The sequence below is a fragment of the Protopterus annectens genome, chromosome 15.part0 (assembly GCF_019279795.1).
Source record: "Protopterus annectens isolate FY-2018-M chromosome 15.part0, PAN1.0, whole genome shotgun sequence".
Classification (NCBI taxonomy): domain Eukaryota; kingdom Metazoa; phylum Chordata; order Ceratodontiformes; family Protopteridae; genus Protopterus; species Protopterus annectens.
In genome coordinates, this window is record NC_056749.1 from 600,518,485 (window position 1) to 600,540,937 (window position 22,453).

General features: G+C 41.2%; 1 protein-coding gene across 2 annotated transcripts in view; it reads right to left on the reverse strand.

Annotated features, from left to right (window-relative positions):
* LOC122789943 (arf-GAP with Rho-GAP domain, ANK repeat and PH domain-containing protein 1-like) overlaps positions 1-22,453 on the reverse strand; it is a 1,460,469-nt gene that overhangs the window by 859,049 nt on the left and 578,967 nt on the right. For both annotated transcript variants that reach the window (XM_044057421.1, XM_044057422.1), the window contains one exon: positions 21,482-21,542. In XM_044057421.1, coding sequence (XP_043913356.1) covers positions 21,482-21,542 — 61 coding nt within the window. The remainder of the gene's footprint in view (positions 1-21,481; positions 21,543-22,453) is intronic.

Consider the following 22,453-nt stretch of genomic DNA (forward strand, 5'->3'; position numbering starts at 1 on the left):
AGCCTACAAAACTTGCAGCTGACAATCTCTCCTCTGAATACCTAAAAACAGCAGCAGAAGCCCTAGCTTATCCAGTCTCTACATTAATTAATCAGTTCTTATCAGAAAGCTATGTCCCCACACTGTGGAAAATATCTCACATCATTCCCCTGCATAAAGGTGGCTCTTTCACTGAACTTACCAATTACCGCTCCCATAGTCATCCTTTCTCCACTTTCCAAGATACTTGAGAAATGCATCCATTCTCAAGTCTTAGACTACCTCTTAACTAATACCCTCTTCTCCAGCATCCAGCATGGCTTCAGGCCATACCACAGCACTACTACCACCTTGCTCTCTTTCACTAACTCTATCCTTCATCATAAACATAATAGCCTGTTCTCCTCTGCTATAGTTTTGACATGGTCTCACACAAACTACTAATCTCTGTTCTCACTAACCTATCCTTTTTCCAAACAGCTACTGATTGGTTTCACAGCTATCTAACTGGCCACCAACAATCAGTTGACTGGCATAATGACCTATCTCCTCTACTTTCTCTAATATTCGGTGTTCCTCAAGGCTCCATCCTTGGTCACCTACTATTCTCAATCTTCACCAATGATCTGTTCACAGCCACCAAGCATGGTTCTCTTATACAGTATGCAAATGACTCCACCCTCATCTGCTCAGCCCCAGCTATACCTGAACTTCACAAGATCACACAGGAAGCCTTTTCATCTGTAGAAAACTGGCTATCTAATGCCCAGTTATTACTTAACCTGAGCAAGACTAAACTGCTTATCTTCCAACCCACTAAATCTAACCCAATTATCCCCCACTTTAATATTCTAGCTAAAGAAAATACTGTCATCTCCCCAAAAGAACACACCAAACTACTTGTTGTTGAGATAACAATCTCAGATTTGACACTCTTACCATAAAAAAGGTTTACAAAAAACAAGGTGCATTGTACAGAAACAAACAATTCCTCACCAAGACAGCCAAACTTTCTGCTGCCAATTCCCACCTAATCTCCACTTTACTCTACGTCTCCCCTATACTTACCTACCTTAGACAAACAGACCTAAAAAAGCTTGATGCTTGATACAATAAAATTGCTAAGTTTGCCACTGGTGCATCTTATTGCAGCCACCAATGTGTCTTACTTAGAGAACTTGACTGGCTTGAACTCCCTCAACTTCTTCACCTGAATCAACTCTCTCCCTTGCCCACAAGTTAGTAAACTATCCTGTTAAAGTCCCATCCCTTCAAAACCTTCTCCAGCCCTACTGCTCCACTAGACCATTACACTCCAGCAGCAAAAATCTACTTCTAGTGACTAAACCCAAGAACTCATTGGGAGAAGTACTATTCTCCTGTGTCATATCCAGATTATGGAACAATCTCCCCCTCTCTATAACCACACTACCTTCTTGCACTCACTTTAAGGCTGCACTAAAAACTCACTTAAAAAGTCTCTGGTTATGCCCAGGCACCAATCCCAACTAGTAACCCTCCTTTTTACCTCCCTTTCCTCAACCCTCCCCTAGCCACCCTGCTTCACACTGTCTGATCACTGCATTCCTTTCTCTGCAGGTTCTGGCTCATCCTTTACCCTCCCCTCCCTACTCAATCTCTCAGACCTGTTATAACATGCTTAACTACCTCACCTCATCTCAACTCCAAATACATATCCGACTGACTTACACCTAACTTTCTCTCACTACCACGTATACTACTTACTCAGTCTCCTCTCTTACTCCTCTATCTTCCCCTTCCATCCCATTAGCCCTTCTAACTTGTTACACTTTTGTGTGGAACATTTACTTTATATCTGAGTTTAGTGCAATATTTGTATATAAGATTTAGGTATACAAGTTTAGAACAGTATCTGTTTGAGCTTAGTAATATCTGTATATACATCCTACCTTTATTCCTAGCTTCTAGCTAGATATTGGTATATCTGTTCATTACTATGTTTCATATTGTATGTTTATCTAATGTTTGTTGCAGTGTGTATTATTTGCTATTGTATGTATATTTAGATGTTCTTCATGTACTCTGCTGCTCATTTATTGTTCTGTGGAGCTTTTCTCTCTGGGCCTCCAGTGAAAAAGGACCTGTGTCCAGTTGGACTTTCCTAGTAAATAAATAAATAAATAATCCATCAGCAACGATATATGCTGGATTGGTGTTCCAGGTGAGTGTTATGATCATTGACTTGGAAGTAAGACCAATCACATAGTCAGATCCTGATTCACTTTACTGTCAGTTTGCCTTATGAGGCATCCCTTGACTAGGGTGGTCTGTAGGAACCTGAGTGAGTCATTCTAGACTCATTGGTTTCTGTTTTACATCAACAGTTGCAGGAGTTCATTACTTTGAATCTAGATGAGGAATTCAAGATCTATAAGTGGATTTAGACTACCTTTTCCATCTCCTTGCCTCAAAAGAAATTGTACACGTGCACTTCTTCCCATGTGAGCCATGGTATGACCTTGAGATCTGTTGACTAAGAAGGACAGAACAAAGGCTGGAGATACCTGAATATGTGCTGCAGTCTGATAAAGCCCTGTCTCAAATCCAGACAACTTGACATCGATTAGCAGTGCTCATTTGCTAGGGGAGTCAAGGAAGATGGATGGAAAGGATAGCATCTTGCCAGCTTGTATATGCTGGGAGGAAGACTTTTGTCAGTGATTTGGCATTCCCCAAGTAATGTGTGTGCATACCATAATTGCAAGACAGATTGCCGCTAAGAATTTGACATTCCAGGATCAGGCTGGAGTTACCTGATCTTACATGTGGTAATGAGAATGATGTTAGGAACATAACCAATTTAGGTATATTCCAAAAAATCTGCCACATACACAATAGTGGATACAATTCAAGCTCCTCTCCAGGTAATTCCATTCCATTCCTAACTTGTCTGTTTCTGAGGCAATCCCTTCCTAACTTGTCTATTTCTGAGGCAATCCCAGTCCCAGGTGATAGTACTGGGAACAGAAAGGTTAGAAATATTTGACAATTGAAAACTGGGAGTCATTATCAAGTTCCCCTCTTATGCCAAAGCTTCTCAGCAAGAATTTGCACTTGTAAATACCTGGGGTACTAAAAATGGACTCAGATTAAATGCTAAAAAGTGAACATTGTCACATTTGTTAAACAGCCCCTCTCATCAGCATGCAAAATACATAACATTGCGCTCCAAAAAGTGAATGTTGTTAATGACCTTGGAACTTGGGTTGATAACCCTCTCTCCTTTGATCATTATGTAGGGCAGTAGTCAGAATGTCCTTCAATCTAGCCCAGCTAATTGCCAAAGGAATATCATCCAGGTCTAAAGAAGTAATTGTCCCCTTAGATACAGCACTGATTAGGCCAGTTACTGAATACAGTGCCTCCTTTATGATGTACCTCACTACACATATCAAACAACTAGAAGGACCACAGAGGTTCCTAACTAAGATCATCACTGGCTTAAAAATCATACACTGTTAGAAAAAAACAGAAGCACTCTGTCTTCAGTATCTTATAGACATCTGAGTTGAGTTTTATACCTTGCCTTCTGTGCCATTAGGGTCCCAGTGGTCCTTGATGTCTAGTATGATGCCCATGCACTGGCCCAGCAATCAAGGGGCCTCAATCCTCACCACTAACACCAGTGAGGGGTGTCCACATAGGGAAGGATAACAAATACACACACACACACACACACACACACACACACACACACACACACACACACACACACACACACACACACACACGCAGTAAAGTACAATTTCCCTTAAGAGCACATAGAGATCACAGTCAGTCTGGGGCTGGTTTCTCCCTTTCTCTCCAGATCCCCAATAAGACTCCCCACTGGAACAGCTATAGGGTCCAGATCTCAGCCTAGTGGGCAAGCTAAAACCTCCAGCACCCTCTCTGTTCAATCAGTGCTTCGTGTCCCTGCCCAAGTAGCTGACACACACACACACTTTGAGATACGAGTTATATACAAACATACAGACACTCCTGAGGAAGGTTGGCACAGATTCTCCAGCTGTGCCCCCTTTCTGTCCAGTCTAAAAGGTAGTACCAGCTGCACCACCCACTAATATTTATAAGCTACTAAAAATGCCCTTACTAAAGGGTGTCCAGTTATAACTGTGCAATATTATTATCCAAATGGTAAGTGTGACTGAACAGCAAGGCTTATTTGGAGTGGCTTGAACAGTATCACTATATACATGCAATGTACTCTAGAGCTTAACTTATCTCTACACAAAACAGCCACAGTTGAAAGGTTTAAAAATATTTAATGATAAATAAAAACACAAGACAATACTTCTTACTACACAGTGCTAGTCAAGAGTTGAGAGATCACAGAGAAATACTTAAAATAATACAGTAGAAAAGTTCTGACATCAATACAGAAAAAAAGACTAATCTAATCTTCCTATTTCCTAGCTATATCTAAGAGAAAACACAGTTCTAAAAATAAACTTACATATAGAGCATAGGCAGTGCTGGTGAGTCGGATGTTCTTAAGGCAAATGCAAAATGCTCTCTGATTCTCTCTTTAAATTGATAACACAGTGCTACTTCACAATGCATCATTTTTAACAATTTTCTGTTTATCCAGGCTAACAGAAACTCAGAGGTTAACAGCCCATTTGATCTTGCAGCTGGTCAGGAAGCCAGAGCAATAAAAAATTTAAACATGTAAATTCCAGCCATTATCTCTGGCCTCAAAACAATAGGAAGAATTCCTTCATTTAGACATCTCGGCTCCGAGTTCTGACATCAAACACTTACACAATGCTTGGCTTATCAGCCTTCCTACAGCAGAGTGCACTGTTGTTACATTTTTGTAGTTCCACATTTAACAGCATTTTATTCCATTTAAGAGAACAAGCCTGTGGGCATATTAATATTTGCAAATGACAGAATTATCTACAAAATTCTATCTGGCTAGGCTGGCAGCCTTCACCTATCTTCACATATCTTCTCCCCTGGAGAACTCAAGTTATTTTTTCAAGTGACCCTTGAGAAATGCTTGAGAGGGTTAGGTCTATCTGAATATACCTTACCCCATTCCCTGTCTTGAGAACCCATCTGCACTGGCATTGCTAATCCCACTGCGGTGCTGCACTGACATACCATATACTTGCAACCCTAGGCTCCATCTTAGCAACTTGGCATTTTGCTGGCTGGCTCTGTGTAACCATGTTAGGGGATTGTGCTCTATCTCTACAGTGAATTTTCTTCCATACAGATAAGGCTGAAGTTTCTGCAGTGCCCACACTATGGCTAGACATTCATTTTCTACAGCTGCATAGCATTTCTCCCTGGGTTGGAACCTATGACTGAGATAAACCACTGGATGCTCTTCTCCCTCTGAAGAAATCTGGCTAAGTGCAGCCCCCACCCCATAGCTTGAAGCATCCACCTGCACAACAAATTCTTTGCTGTAATCTGGACTGGCTAACATGGGGTCCTCCCAAAGCTTCTTTAAGTTTCTAGAATGCCTGCTCACATGCTGGGGTCCACACTACCTTATCTGGCCTGTTTTTCCTTGTCAGGTCTGAGAGAGGAGCAACTACAGTATTACAACTGGCGACAAACTTTCTGTAGTACCCTGCTTTTTGGTAACAGGTGCAGGCCATGCCTGAATGGCTTCCACTTTGGCAGGTTCTGGCCTGATCTTACCACTCCCCACTCTGTGTCCCAGGTAGGAGACATCTGCCAAACCCACCTGACATTTGCTGGGCTTAATGGTCAGCCCTGTACTCTGTAGTTTGCCCAGCACCTCCCTGACATGCTGAAGGTGTTCTTGCCAGGAATGGCTGTAGATGGCAATATCATCTAGGTAAGCAAGGGCAAACCCTTCTGCTCCTGCTAGGATATGATCTACCAGCCTCTTGAAAGTTGCTGTGGCATTTTGCATCCCAAAGGGCATCTTTGTGAACTTATACAAGCCAAAAGGAGTCACAAAGGCTGACTTCTCTTTAGAACTGGGAGTCAAGGGCACCTGCCAGTAACCCTTGGTAAGATCAATGGTTGTAAGATACTTAGCCCCACCCAGCTGCTCTAGGGCCTCATCTGTCCTAGGCATAGGGTAAGCATCTGACTCTGTGTGACTATTTAATTTCCTGTAGTCCACACAGAACCTGGTGCTGCCATCCTTCTTTGGCACCAGCACCACTGGGGAGGCCCAGGGACTGTTGGACTCTTGAATTATCCCTAGTCCCAACATCTCCTGTATCTCCTCCCTCAGAGTCTGTCTGACTCTCTCAGGCACCCTATAAGTGGCTTGCCTAATAGGCCTTTGGGATCCTGTATACAGCTGGTGCTGCACCAGGTGAGTGCACCCTGGTTTCCCAGTGAACATGTCCACAAACACCTGTAACACTGCTCGGATTTCTCATACCTGGGTAGGAGACAGCTGCTGGGACATTGCTAACCCTTCAACTGAGGTGTCAGTCAGAGCTTCATGAGGAGATCAGTTACCAGATCTCCCTCAGACTCCTCCTGCAAGTCACTTCAAATACTTAGCACAAGGACACCCTATCAGGGTAACGTTTCATCATGTTAACATGGTACAATTTGTGCTCCTGCCTCCTGCCTAGCAGTTCTACCATGTAGTTAACATAACTTACCTTCCTTACCACCTTGTAGGGTCCCTCCCAAGCTGCTTGCAGCTTGTTGTGTCGGACAGGAATGAAAACCATTACCTACTGCCCTACAGCATACTCTCTAGCTCAACAACTCCTGTCATACCATACCTTTTTCTGTTGTTGGACTTCTGCCAGGTTCTCCTGGGCCAAGCCCATGAGTTCCCTGAGCCTTGTCCTGAGGTTTAGGATATATGCCACAACAGACTCCTTGTGAGATTCACACTCACCTTCCCACTCTTCTCAAATTAAATCTAGAGGTCCCCTCACCCTATGCCCATACAACTCAAAGGGTGAAAAACCTGTGGATTCCTGGGGAACCTCCCTGTAAGCAAAAAACACACAGGGCAAATATTTGTCCCACCCCATCTTAAAGTGGTCTGCAAATGTCCGTAGCATGGACTTGAGTGTAGAGTTTAACCTCCCAACAAGACCATTAGTCTGGAGATGGTAGGGTGTGGTCCTCATGTGCTTCACCCCACAGTACTTCCACAGACAAGCCAGCAGGTCTGACATGAAATTGGCACCTCTGTCTGTCAGTATTTCCTTTGGGAAACCTACCCTGCTGAAAATCTCTAACAAAGCATTTGCCACCTTTTCTGCCTCAATAGAGGACAAAGCCACTGCCTCAAGGTATCTTGTAGCATAATGTACTACCACTAGGATATACTTTTTCCCTGTGAAACTTGGGGTACACAGAGGCCCCAAAATATCCATAGCTACCTTCTGAAATGGCTCCTTAATCACAGGCAAAGGCATCAAAGGAGCTCTCACCTTGTCTTCTGCCTTGCCTACATTTTGGCACTGCTCACAGGTCCTGTAGTACCCTGTTACATCTCTGGAAATTCCAGACCAGTAGAAGTTCTGCATAATACGTCTCTTTGTATGTTTTATGCCCATATGATCTGCAAAGGAAATATCATGGGCTATGGCTAGAAGCACCAGATGGTAGCTCTAGGCACTACCAACTGCTGTACCCTCTCACATTCTAGCCCTCCCTCAGGGGTCCACTCTCTATATAGTAACCCTTTGTCCCAGTATACAGATTCCTCCTTCCCTTGAGAATCAGGTCCCTCACTAGCTTCCTATCTCAGGCCTTGAAATATAGGGTGTGAGAGCTGAGCCTGCCTCAGCTCTCTCTTTGTAACCCTTCCGAGCTCCCCTTCCACAGGAAGTCTGGCATCCTCTGACAGTGGTGCCTCACTTTCAGCCTGGGTACTACTACTGAACTCTACCTTTGCAGTCACTCTGTCCAAGGGAACATCAGCACACACAAGCAGCTGTGGCTAACCTTTAGTCTCACTGCTACAGCGTAGCTTCCTCCCTGAAGTAACCACCTCACCAGTCCTGGCTGCAAGTATGTGGTCTGTTTGGGTCTCCTCCATGCTACCAGACTCACATGCTTGTCTTGCAGCCCGACTGTGTGTAACTGCATTAATGCATGGTATTGCCTCATTCAAATCCTTCTCTATCAGGACATCTGCAGGATGGAAGTTCAGTACCCTTGTTGTCTCGAGCCAACCTATTACTGGCATTTTGTCTTTCCCACTTACTGGCTCCCTCACTTTTTGTTCCCCACCTTGCCTCCATGGACATCTGTATGCCACATGGCCCCACTGGTTACATTCAAAACATTTAACCCTAGGTCCTGGACGTGTACCTAGACTAGTGGCTTCCCCTGCTTCTGGCAGATTCTGTTGGGACAGTCTGGGCTGCCCACCATGGGTTCCTTTAGGCCCATGAGCAGTACTGGGGGGGTCCCTTTCTTATGCAGGGATGCCCTGCTTGCTAGGTATAGGTCTCCCTTCTTCAACAACTCCTCTGATGTAGCACATTTGTTATCAGCTAACCAGATCCTGATGTCCTTCAGGCAAAGTGTTAAGGGTTTGTTCCCTCATCAAAAGATCTGCCAGCCCTTCAAAAGTGGTGGCCTGACATCCACTCACTCACCTATGAAAATAAGCACTCAGTTCAGCAACATATCCATACACACACTTTTATCTGCCTTGTGTCTATGCCTACAAAACTTTTTCCTATAAGTTTCAGGTGTTAGCTTAAAAAATTGTAACAAGCAATTCTTAACAGTAGTATAGTTAAAATAGTCAGTGTCAAACATTTGGACAAGATAGTTGCAGCTTTACCATGGAGTAAGGGGGTCAGGAACCGTACCCAGAGCCTTTGGTCAACATCATACTGTTTACATACCCTCTCAAACATATGAATGAAACTACCAAAATTATCCCCCTCTGTAAACTGCAGAAGAAATTTACTAACCTTTTGTGTTTCTGGGGTCCAGTTACACCCTTCCCCATTACCTCCATGACTCTGGTGAAGAGTCAGCATCTCCTTTTTTTGCTGCCTCTGCCACTCCTTTTCCACAGCTTACATTTCCAAATGCCTGGCTTCCAACTCAAGTCTGTTTAGCTCCAGATGGATTTTTAAGTCCTCTACATAAAGGTTGAGCTGTCCATTCCCTGAGTGTTGTACGTCTCCACGGTCAGTCTGATCGTCTTCCTGGTTGCTGTTTTCTGATGCAGCTGTGACCAAAGCTGCAATCATGTCTGCCTTAGTCAGGTTTCCCTGCACCAGTCTTTTAGCCTGGCACATCTCAGCCAACTGGCTCCTTGTCAGCTTTCCATACTCCTCTGCTGACATGCTTGCCTGCTCTCCCTGACTAACTAAGCTAACAAAAGAAATAAAACAATTGTGATTTGAACTCTGAGCATTCACTGTGTGGCTGATTTAGAGTACAAAAACACCTTCAGTGGTCACTGTACACAAGCTACAGGAATTCACTATCCCACCACTGCCACCAATTAATATGTAATGCCCGTGCACTGGCCCAGCAATCATGGGGCCTCAATCCTCACCACTAACAAGAGTGAGGGGCATCCATATAGGGGAGGATAACAAATATACACACAGTAAAGTACAATTTCCCTTAAGAGCACACAGAGAGCACAGTCAGTCTGGGGCTTGTTTCTCCCCAGATCCCCAATAAGACTCACAACTGGCACAGCTATAGGGTCCAGATCTCAGCCTAGTGGGCAAGCTAAATCCTCCAGCACCCTCCCTGTCCAACCAGTGCTTTGTGTCCCTGCCCAAGTAGCTGACACACACACACACACACACACACACACACACACACACACACACACACACACACACACACTTTGAAATATGAGTTATATACAAACCCACAGACACTCCTGGGGAAGGCTGGCACAGATTCTCCAGCTGTGTCCCCTTTCTGTCCAGTCTTAAATGTAGTACCAGCTGCTAACACCCACTAATATTTATCAGCTACTAAAAAGGCCCTTACTAAAGGGTGTCCAATTATTACTTTGCAATATTATCATCCAAATGGTAAGTGTGACTGAACAGCAAGGCTTATTTAGGGTGGCTTGGACACTATCACTATATACATGCAATGTACTCTGGAGCTTAACTTATATCTACACAAAACAGCCACAGTTGAAAGGTTTAAAAATATTTAATAATAAAAACACAAGACAATACTTCTTACTACACAGTGCTAGTCAATAGTTGAGAGATCACAAAGAAACACTTAAAATAATACAGTACAAAGGTTCTGACATCAATACAGAAAAAAGACTAATCTAATCTTCCTATTTCCTAGCTGCAGCTAAGAGAAAACACAGTTCTAAAATAAACTTACATATAGAGCATAGGCAGTGCTGGTGAGTTGGATGTCCTCAAGACAAATGCAAAATGCTTTCTGATTCTCTCTCTTTAAATTGATAACACAGTGCTGCTTCATATTACATAATTCTTAACAATTTTCTGTTTTCCCAGGCTAACAGAAACTCAGAGGTTAATAGCACTTTTGATCTTGCAGCTGGTCAGGAATCCAGAGCAATAAAAAATTATACATGTAAATTCTAGCCATTATCTCTGGCCTCAAAACAATAGGAAGAATTCCTTATTTAGACATCTCGGCTCCGAGGTTTGACATCAAACAATTACACAATGCTTGACTTATCAGCCTTCCTACAGCAGAGTGCACTGTTGTTATATTTTTGCAGTTCCACATTTAACAGTATTTTCTTCCATTTAAGAGAACAAACCTGTGGCTTATATTAATATTTACAAATGACAGAATTATCTACAAAATTCTATCTGGCTAGGCTGGCAGCCTTCACCTATCTTCACATCTATTAGTTTCACAAATCAAATAGTCCCAGAAACACCAGAACCAACAATCTAAATTTTTAACAGCAGATAAATAAAACATGGTGCTGGGATAGGTTCTTTATGCAATACCTTCCCTACATCTAGACTAGACTCCCGTGGCAAATCAAGCAGTGTGACATTATTTTCCTTCATATGGAACTGGATGATTAGATGCATATTCACATTCATCCTTGGCGTGACTGGCACAGCCTTCCTTGGAAAGTGAGGCACAGCCTAAGGGTGGAGTATTGGCAAGATGTAAATGGTCACAAGATGGAGATGCTTTGCATTTCTTATGATTTCTATGAAATAGAACAGAAAGCAGCAGAAAGTATACAGTTTGGGTTCATGGAAAAAATTTAAACCAAAGGCTAGAGTATGATGCTGATTAGGTCTGCCTGGGAACAAGCCTTTAGGATTTTGTTACATTAACATTTTGCAGTTTATCAGGAAGAGATCTCTTGGAAGGAATTTTCATTTGTCCCTGGATATCTCTGCTGCAGTGAAATCATCTGACAGCTCTCTGGCAGATGGTAGGCAGACTTAGCAGTCTGCCTTGCCTTTCCACCTGAATATATTTTTTAGAAAAAGAATATTAACTAGCTGCTTGGTTGCTTGTGCCAAATGTATAATGATCAATTGTAGGCCCAGGGACACTGTGTGGTCTGAGGGAGGGAGGGACCATTGTGTAGACTTGGGCTGAATTTCATAAATGTTGTGCTAGTTTCCAAGATGAGGACTAAAATGTCTATGATAGATCCTTGCTTACTATTCTGGTTATATCAGGCCTGGAGTTACTGGAACAGGTCCTTTACCAGATCACTGTATTCCCACATAGGAATGGTGCTTTTCCATCAATCTATCTATCTATCTATCTATCTATCTATCTATCTATCTATCTATCTATCTATCTATCTATCTATCTATCATTTGTTGATGAAGTTAGTCCCACTAGGCTAGTAGCCTCTTTTCAAGAGAGACCTAAGGTGCATCATTTTGTATACGGTCAGTTATGCAGAAGGTAAACTTCATATGTCTGTCACAGCTGACATTGTGTCAGGCAATTGGCTTTAACAACTCCCTGATTCTGATGCTGGAGTGTCTTGTTATGCATTTCTTAAGTGCACTGATGGTTGTACACACAAAGAATGCTTGAAATTCATTGCATTTTGAAAAGTAGTCTATGTATTAAGTGTTGTAGTCATTTCTGGTTTTGCTGTATTATTTTCTTTTAGTGTTGGGGAAGTAAAATCTATATCCAGTGGACACACACTTCACCGATCAAGGAGTGGAAGACAGAATAAATGAATCCACTTTTGGTAGAAGAGGTCACTGCAGTAATTAAACAGTTCCACTGTGGCAATACTGCCGGAACAGGTGAGTTCCAGCTGGAAATGCTGAAGGTACTGGACATTACTGAGACAGCTTTGCTGTGGCAAGACTTCTGGAATGGGTGACTTCCAGCTGGACTTAGGGTGCTTGATAATGAGTGAAGGTAGACAGTGAGTGGGAGATTGACCAGGAGATTACAAGATAAAAAGAACTTTTATATCCAACTCCAGCAAACTTCCCTTCAACAGCCACAAAAATTCTGGTCTACTATTAACACATTACTTTCCTCAGGCAAAGTTGCCACACCTCATCCACTAGACTCCAAACCTGATTGTCCAATACAAACAGCAAATGCCTTTAATACTTTCTTTACTACTACTATATTAAATCTAGCAAATCAACTAAACCCTGATACCTCCAATCTGCCAAGCCCAAGCCATTCCCCCTCCTTTTCACCTTGAACCTATACCCACCTCCTATATCTCCTCCTTACTTCAAAAACTAAAACCTACTACTCCCTCAGCTGATAAACTACCAGCAGAATACCTCCAAATAGGAGCCAAAGCCATTGCCTTCCCAATCTCCATATTGATCAATCGAACTATAAAAGAAGGCACCATTCCATCCATTTGGAAAATCTCACACATCATCCCACTTCACAAAGGTGGTGACTCTACTGAGTTCTCCAACTATCGCCCTATAGCTCTACTCTCTCCACTTGCTAAAATTATGGAGAAATGTATCCACAAACAATTAATAACTCACCTACTTCAGAATAACCTCCTTGCTAACTGCCAACATGGTTTCCGTCCATTTCACAGTACTACCACTGCCTTGCTGTCTTTTACTAACTCTTATCAACAATAATCGTAATAACAATATTCTTTCCTCAGCATTCTTTGTTGACCTATCTAAAGCGTTTGACATGGTTAATCATCAACTTCTCCTCCACCAACTGAAGTCCCTCTCACTGGACAATCTTGCTATGAACTGGTTTACATCATACCTAGAAAACCGTAAACAAGCAGTTCTCTGGCAGAACCATCTGTCTGATCTCCTTCCCACCTCCCTAGGTGTTCCTCAGGGCTCTATTTTAGGTCCACTTCTCTTTTCCATTTTCATAAATGACCTCTATCTCTCTACCCCACTCTCCACCTGTATTCAATATGCAGATGACTCTACTATCATCTGCTCTGCGTCATCCCAAACTGAACTTCATTCTATCACACAAAAAGCCTTTACCACTATAGAAGAATGGTTCTCCAACCACTGTCTTCTGCTCAACCCCCCAAAAAACAAACTTTTGCTCTTTAAACCCTCTCATTTGTCTCCCCCACTTCATTTTACACTTACATCAAACAACAATACTGTTATCTCTCCAGACCCCACCACCAAACTCCTAGGAATCACAATTGACAATCAATTAAAGTTTGACACTCACATAAACAATACAATAATACTGACTAATAAAAAACGTGGATCCCTATATAGAATAAAACCCTTCTTGACACCAGTTGCCAGAACCACAATAGCTAGAACCCACTTAATTTCCACCCTATTATATGCTTCCCCAATATACAGCAATCTTTCTACAAACAATCTTAACAAACTAGCCAGAGCTTATAACAACATCGCCAGATTTGCTACAAATACACCTTACAGGACTCATCACTGTCTGAACCTAAAACAACTTGAGTGGCTTGAATTACCACACTTATTACATTTTAACCAACTAATAATTGCCCATAAAGCCCTATACCAACCCAATAATATCCCTATTCTCTCTTCCCTCATAAAACCTTATTACAACTTGAAAAATCTACGTTCTGCTAACAAAATGTTGATTCACACTTCCTTATCCAAGAACTTAGCAGGTGACTCCATATTCTCTAACTATGTTGGTAAAATATGGAATCAACTACCACAAGACCTTACAACCCTAACCTCTCTCCCACTATTTAAAAATAATCTAAAACTTTTCTTCTCTAACCATTGGTTATGTTCATGTACTAACCCTGCCTAGCTGTTATTCTCTAATCTATCTGCTGCCCACTTAACCACTTTTCCGTCACTACTAAATACTAATTAGTACTACTTACCAGGTTTAGTTCCTACCAGATACTGTACTCTTATTTCTTTTTGTATACTATATTAAACTGAAAATGCATTACTCTATATTAATGTCTCTCCAAATCTTAGCATCAGATGTTTTTATATTTTTAAGTATATTTTGTTTTTTACAAGTAGTTTGTATGTTACCTTTAGTATATATATTTTTGTATGTTTTTGTTTGGAGCTTTTCTCCCCGGGCCTCCACTGAAAATGGACACGTATCCAGTTGGACTAGCCCGGTCAACAAATGTAAAATAAAAATAAATAAAGATTAGTGCAGTGGCAGCAGTATTGCAGACATTATACTGTTGTGATGAACTGAGAGCTAATTATAAGACAATTCTCTCACATGTAGATTGGCAACTCCTGACCCCATCTTTGGGTACCAGTTTTGAGGAGCACCAAAGAAGATATGACTGTAGAAATAAATGGTAGAAATAGGGTTTCTTTGCAAGGTAGCTGCACTTCCTCCCCATTACAGAGTAAGGAGCATTACTGTCTGGGGGGATCTTGGAGTACAGACATCTCTTCCATGTTGAGCTAAGCCAGTTCACGATGTGGGCCAACTGTGAAGATAGCCTCATGGTGCATGCCACTGGAGAGTGAGAGGGAGGGAAGTTAGAGCTTTGGGAAACTTGTAGAGTGCTGTGTCCTTGGCAGGAAACTACCCATAGGCTACTGCAGCAGTGAAGAAATGTGAACTTCCACTGTTATGGGTAAGTTGGACTTACACAACTGTACTTTGTGGATTAGTGTCTGCCACAGCCATGGTCATGTAAAGGCTGGTCAGAACCCCCAGTTCCCAAAAAGTGCCATGCATGTGCCCTAAGTGCAGTAGCAGGACATTATTTTTAGTGTATCTGAAATTGTCTGCCTTCTGCTAATCACCTTGTCTTCCAGACATGCAGATGCCTGTGAACACATGACACAGAGTTATAGACTGTATTTTGTTGGGCTTGGCAGGATAATAGCTACAGGCAAAAAAACAGCAGCTTTGGGGGCTATGCCATGTGACAGCTGCAGAGACAGGTATAATGATACATATAGCAGGTGTACTTGGTTGCATAGGATATGACAGGCATCTCTGCTGCCAATTTGGGGTCACCTTTGTAACAGCCAGTGATATGGCTGTACCTAGTATGATGGGGACACATGCATGTAGGTATATGGCTACTGCACTCCCCCTTGTATCAATAAAGCAATTATACTGTCCACCAGATCACAATAACAATGAAAGGCATGTACAGCAGGTTATTCTGCTATTGTGGAATTTCTTTTTGCCAGTAGTATACACACAAGACCTACATGCAAGCATACATATTCTGGTTGCTAGACATTTGTAATGTGAAATCTAATATAAGGGTGCATCTCCATAGGGGTGTAGATAAAATCAGCCTGCCAAGGAATACTGAAAGCTACCTTGTACTGCCTACAGATCCAAATAATGGTGCTATTCCTCCTAACACTGTTGAAAGTTAGCTTTTCAGATCTGCATCACTTAGGCTACAGAATGGTGGCATGCATCTAGGATTATGCAAACTTATACCTGTTTGTGTAACACATAGGCATATTAGGTGCGGTTGCATCAATGTCCACAAGTTACTTTATTTTGCTGCTGTGCTGCTATGAGCTAAAGCACAGCTTGCTGCCTATGTCTTCTCTGATAGCTCATGGCCATATGATTTTTCAGAAGAGCTGTGCAGGCACATGTGTAATACTACACTGCAGCTATGTGTTGCACTACCATTCATTCAGAAATTACACATTACAAATGTGATCCCCTGGCTACTATTGTGTTCCCTGTGAAAGTGATATTATTTTCAGAGGAGATCTAGAAGTGCAGATTCTACTATTGCCTACCTAAGAGTGCCTGCATGGTGCATGAAGGAGAGCAAGATTATGCTTTAGCTCTTTGCGCTGATTTAGGGAGTACCTACTCAGCTCTTATGATGGTGCATTCAAAAAAATTGAAGCCTAGTATGACCTGACTGATGAGCTGTCCTCAGCCATGGACATTGCCAAGATGGAGGAACAATGCAAACAATATTTTGATGACCTGCCACAGCATAGTTCTAATGCTATTTGTGTACGGGAAGCAGAGACTAGGCAGCAGTAGCCTGGATGTTTTGAGGAGATAGCACTGTATTTTTTTAAAAATCTGCATTTTTCTTTTTCCTGTTGTTTTTGGTGACTGTTGGTACTACTGACCAGTATTTGTAATCAAATAAAGTCTGTTAATGTCCACATCTTCCATGTCAGGTGAAGCTGGGTGCAGTACTGGTACAACATCTAGTGGGCATATTATATTTTAGGTTGGCTCCTGCAGGGCTCTTTTCTGTACTGGGGTCATGCTGCATCATCTCACTGTGTTCTTGTCTCCATATAAAAATGTGTTGCATTCCTTTTAAGTATGTTAATTCATGCACAGGGGAAACAGACATACCAGTTGCATATGTACAGGTTTGTGTTTTTTGTTCTTCCAAGTTAACTTACATTTATTGTGGTTCAGTGATATGTCCTTTCTCATTCAGAATGAGCAGAGCATGAGATCAATAATGCAGTCATCTGTGGCAGCCTGGAGAGGCTTGTAGCCAGCCACAGTTCTCTTCATATATGCTGATATGTCTGTTAAATATATTCAGTTTAATACCAGGCTATATTCCCATATGGATAACTTCACATTTTGGGAATCCGGATGACAGATTTGGTCAGCAGATGCTGCCAGTCTATAACTGCCCTGCTAAGGCTGTGGCTGAGATGCATGAAGGTGAAGAGGCTGGGAGTGCCTGACTGCATAAGGTTTTGGTCCCTCATTGGCAGATAGTGTACATACATTGCCTGAGCTGGCCCACCCACAGCTGGAGCATATCGTGGAGGCTCTTTTGGAGATACCAGTCAGCAGATACATGGCATGGATGGGGAGTCTCCCAGCAGAGGTTGCAGATTCACTCAATTGGCTGGCCTCTACCATTGAGCTAGGCTACCACAGATTGTGGGGCCCCTACCATGAGCCGCCATGATCTATCATATACTCTTGGATCTTTGTAATGTCTGTCTGGGACAGAATGACAGACAATACATCAGCTGATTGTACTCCACCCTATCACCAACCATGTGTCTTCCTTTCCTCTTGTATCTTACCCAGTAGCCAATGTGGTGTATAACCTTCCCATCACCAACTGACTAACGTCTGTTTATCTCTAACCACCATGTCTCACAATCCCAGTGTACACTTCTACCCCTGTTTATACTGTTTTATATGTGTCTGTCTGCCCCAGCACACTTTTCTACCCTCTGTTTCTTTTTATCCTTTACCCTCTTCCCTTATTTCTATATAATAAAAAAATGGGAACCACGCCCCACAAAAACATTTGCCCTTCTTCCCTCCGTCCTGCACATTCCTATATGCTGTCTTTTTGTGTGACTTTCCATTAGCTGTTTCCCCTTTTTTCTACTTTCCTGTGCACTCCATCCCTTGTATGTGTCTAGGATAGATATATAGACACCTGAACAGTACAGCTGCAAATGCTATACTGCTACTTAAGTCTTTGCTGTCCTGATGATGAACTAAGAAATGCAGCCTAGCTAATACAGGCAGTACTTTATATCTGAGATATATGGGTGCAACTTCACTCTCTGTTCTTGTGAGATTACCCATCGTAGGACATGACAGCTCTTTGGATTCTATCTTGCATTTATGTGTATTAATTTCATTGCATGGCTGTGTCGATGTACACGGTTATTGTACTAGTCATTTATATATGCTGAAGTGCTGCTACGTGAGTGTACCAAAGTACTGCATGTCTCTCTCTGGACATTTAACAACATCCTGTATTACTCCATAGTCCTCCTTAGTCTCATAGGCTTACATTGGAGTGCAGTGTATCTCTATTCCTGGTGTCAGATTGTCAGACACCTGTCTGGTATTTCACATGAACATCTTCTGTACCTGTACAAGGGACATGCCAGGGGAATATCTTCGAGAGAGAGAGAGACAATCATGTTTATTCCTATAGATTAAAGCCTGCCACCTGTAAGACAGAGATGAGCCACTATATGTACTTGTATAAGCAGGCCTTTTACCTACTACATTGTTGAGAAGTTGTCATTGTGGGAGATGGATGGCATATAGAAAACAGTAGGGCAGTGTGATGTGTACAGTATATGTCTGGTGATTGTGACTGATGGTTGTGTACTTGGATGTTATAATTATTCACCTTCATGAAATGAGCTAATGTCCTGATCATCTATCAAAAGGTCTGCGCAATTCTGGTCTGCCGCTGCACACATTTTTTTTTCATGAATTTCCTGCCCCGTACCCTGATTTTCTTTTTTTTCATTTGAAAATTCTGTAGCTGTTTATCTTTGAATTTATCTTCTTTATGTTTTAGAGCTCTTCCTTTGACGTCTTAACTGAACATAGATATGCCCAGCTGGAATTTTGCAGGAGCACAACAAACATATTGTGAAACTACTAAAGGGTTTTCATTCTGTGCCCTTTCCTTTTTCTTGCTGTTGCCCTGTGTACTGCACTACCTTTTACTCAACCCACATGCATGAGGCCATGTGGCCGATAGCGAAGAGCTTACTTGTGCAGCTGGATGATGGACTGGGTGACATGGCCTTCACTTGTTGACTGTTGCTGTCTCATTCTGCCCCCTTCCTATCATCTCAGCATCAAGCTAGAGCTGATTAACAGTTTTCATTAGATTCTGGAAACTTCAGCTTTATTATGCATGAAATAATGAATGGGGAAGCTATTACAAGAGTATTACCAAAGATGGCATGTTATTTTTCTTTCTGTTTTGCTAAGCACGTGCAGTTAAATTCATGACAACATCCAAAATAAAACATACTGCATGTTCTGGAATGAACAGCTGTTTAGATACAAGTATATTGCATTTCAGCTTGATTTTTCAGATATTACTGGCAGGACTAATCTGAATTTGGGCTATGCTATGAATGCTGGCATATAAATCCAAAAATTCAGGCTACTCACAAGCTCTATACTTAAATAACAATTTAAGTTTAAGACTGACATATCTTGAAGTAAAGGAAGAGCTTCCAAAACAACAGCCTTAGAGATGGTTACATTGCAAAGATGATATAAAACAAATGCCTGGAAAAATTAGGAAAACTGCTCTCAATTATGTTACTCAAAAGTTTCCTAGATTAGTCACTTAGGAATTTGGTGATTAATTTCCACTTGGTATGGTATCAGAGCTCTGAGAGTACCTGTAATTATTATCCAGTTCAAGCTGGTTCCAGACTTTCCTCTAATACTGTTAAGTTGGAAAATGCATCTAGAACTTTCCAAGCTACTGCTCTATTTTCAATATTTTACCCCTTGAAGTTTAGATTATTTATTCATTTAGTGTTTGGAGTTTCTACATTCAAGTTATAAAATACTATTCATTAAAACAATTAGATCATTTAAAGTGTTTGGGCTTTCTACAGTCAGTTTATAAAATAATTCTGGCAGTGAAGCCTCAAGATTTAAAACTTTTTTGACACTTGAATCAATCTACAGAGGAGAAAGTAAAATAAGAAAAATGGAAACCTTCTGTATTTTGAGACGAAAACTCACTAATAGATACAATACTACAAATATTACAAGAAATGAACTTTTTTTGTTGTTATGAAACTTCAAATGAAGGACGAAAAAGGTTTCATTAGTCTGCATTTTTGCAGCTCAAAATTGAGTTTAATAAAAAGTCTCCTGAGCGCATCTTAGAACACCAGTACAACTCTTTTAGAGGCTTCCTGCCCGAGTCAGACTGTCTACCTTACACTCTCTTTGGAGATAGGCATGCCTGGAAGCCTTTTTGTAGCCAGAAGTGACAGACACAATATATATTTCTACAGACTTCACCAGGTAGGGTTAAAATGCTAGCAGTAGTGGTATTTCATCCGTGGCCAAAATATCTTACCTACTGTGTGCCTCGAATGCAATTCACAATGCCAGAAGAGAATCAAGCTCAACAGGGTCTTCCTTCCCCACGGACTCTGCCAAGCCCATTCTTGTGGCTGTTGTTTCACTCATTGGATAACTACTGACAGTGAAAGTTGTACTCCTCCTTTCATGTCCATCACTAACTAGATAGCAGGTCATTTACCTACATAAAAGGCATCACAGTTACTTTCACCTTTTATCTACACTTCATCAAATATATTCATTTTGGCATGGATTACAAGATTGTAAAATTAAGACCTGATTGACCATATGTCCAGATTTAGTGAAATGTTGGAAAAAACAACATATAGTCTTGGGTTATATAGGACAATGTTTCGCACTCCCCATGCAGAAGGAAAGCCCCCTGCATCCCCTTATTTTACATACCAAGTAGAAATTAATCACTGAATGCCCAGTCTAGTAATCTAGGAACCTTCTAAGTCTCATCATTGAAGACAGTTTCTTTATTTTTCCATGTTAATAACTAACTCTGAGGTTGGGTAACCTTGGGGTAGGTTTTAATTTTTTCAGAAACAGAACCTAGCTGCACTAAGTCTTACTTAACAGTCCAGCTACCCATTCAGAAAACCATACTGAAATCACAATGCATCAACACCCATCTTGTGTTATCATGATGCTTTGTTTTAATTAAATGGTCAGCTTTCATTTGTCTGCACCACTTCTAAGATGGCTGTTAGCTGCCAGATGATCCAGGGTGTGTGCAGGACCAGTTCATTCCACATCTATGGTGATCCACAATAAGGGACTAGCACATATCCAAGTCCATGCTGTTACTCCAGCTCTCCCACAGGGGGAACAAGGAAAAGTTTGATCTTAGCAAGTGATGATATATGACCATCCCTGTTTTATACTGGAGCTCAAATGAATGCCCCTTAGATTAAAACCTTATCTTTAAAAAGAAATAATCACTTTACTACTTAACAGCCAGACCATATAATACTTGTGGAAAGTATGAAATAAATGCACTTTTCACTGGTATGTATTTTATCAGTGTGAGTCATCGGACATTTCTCTTGCTACACTTAATCTTCCATCTATCTCCCACTCCGGTTTCTGCAGGATATTTGATACTCTCTATTATCTTACTACAACTGATAAGGGAAAGCCCCCTTTCTTGCTCAATTGCATAGGTGGATGATGTAATACACCTTTTAGAGAAATGCATCAGACTTGATATTTGATGATATCACAAACAACAACTTTTAATTTTTTGTGTAACACATACCGTTTCATCGTCATATATTGATAGATGTTTGCTATCAAAGGTCACCCACTGCACCTTATATCTGTAAGGACAGAAAAATGTTGTCACTAATAGAGGTCTTTTAAGATAATAACATATTAGCCAAAGCATTTTACAGTCTAGCCTAAATTGATTTTACTCATGTTGTGATCACATAATATATTTTCAAATAGAAAAAGAAGAAGTCTTGTCAATGTTACCAATAAGCATATCATTGTTATTAGCAGATGATTTATAGCACAGTGTGAAATTCAGAATATACTGAAACCAGTTCTAAGCTATACAAAGTCAGCAAAAGGCTACAGGGCAACATTCTGAATATTTTATTTTGCATTTAATGAGAGATTAAAATCAAAAAGTGCCTCTTTCTGTCCTGCTCACTGCATATTCCCTATCTGCTTGAGTTTGCACTCAGAATTTCATATTGAATTTATTACACATAAATGAATTCAGTATTGCAGTGCTGATGCAACCTTTGCCTACAAGTGCATGATACAAGCAGTCCCCACACAATGAATAACTAGACTCAGAAAACCTTTGTTTTGCTAAGCCACATTACTCTTGTTTGTGCTGTATATCAGCTAAATAAAATGCTGGCAAGCTTCTATGAAGATGCAGGTAACGTTTTTTTTTCTGAGATGAGTGCAGTCCAATGGGCTTGTTAGAAAGATCAGCAGTTTAAGGGTATAGAGGAAGCCCTGTTGAACCATTCATTTTTACTTGATTCAAACTACCAGGTGAGGTACAGTAAACACACAAAGCATAAAACCACTTGTTTATAGTTATATACCAGTACTGCAAGCTGCGGGTCAATGTCATTTAAATGAATTTGTATTTGACTGAAACATGAATGATCAAACACGACTGACTTAAAACACATTTTGCTGAATCACAATTGATAAAAAAATTTTAAAGTCTAAAGACAGTGTGCAATGATATTATTTCTGATGTTTG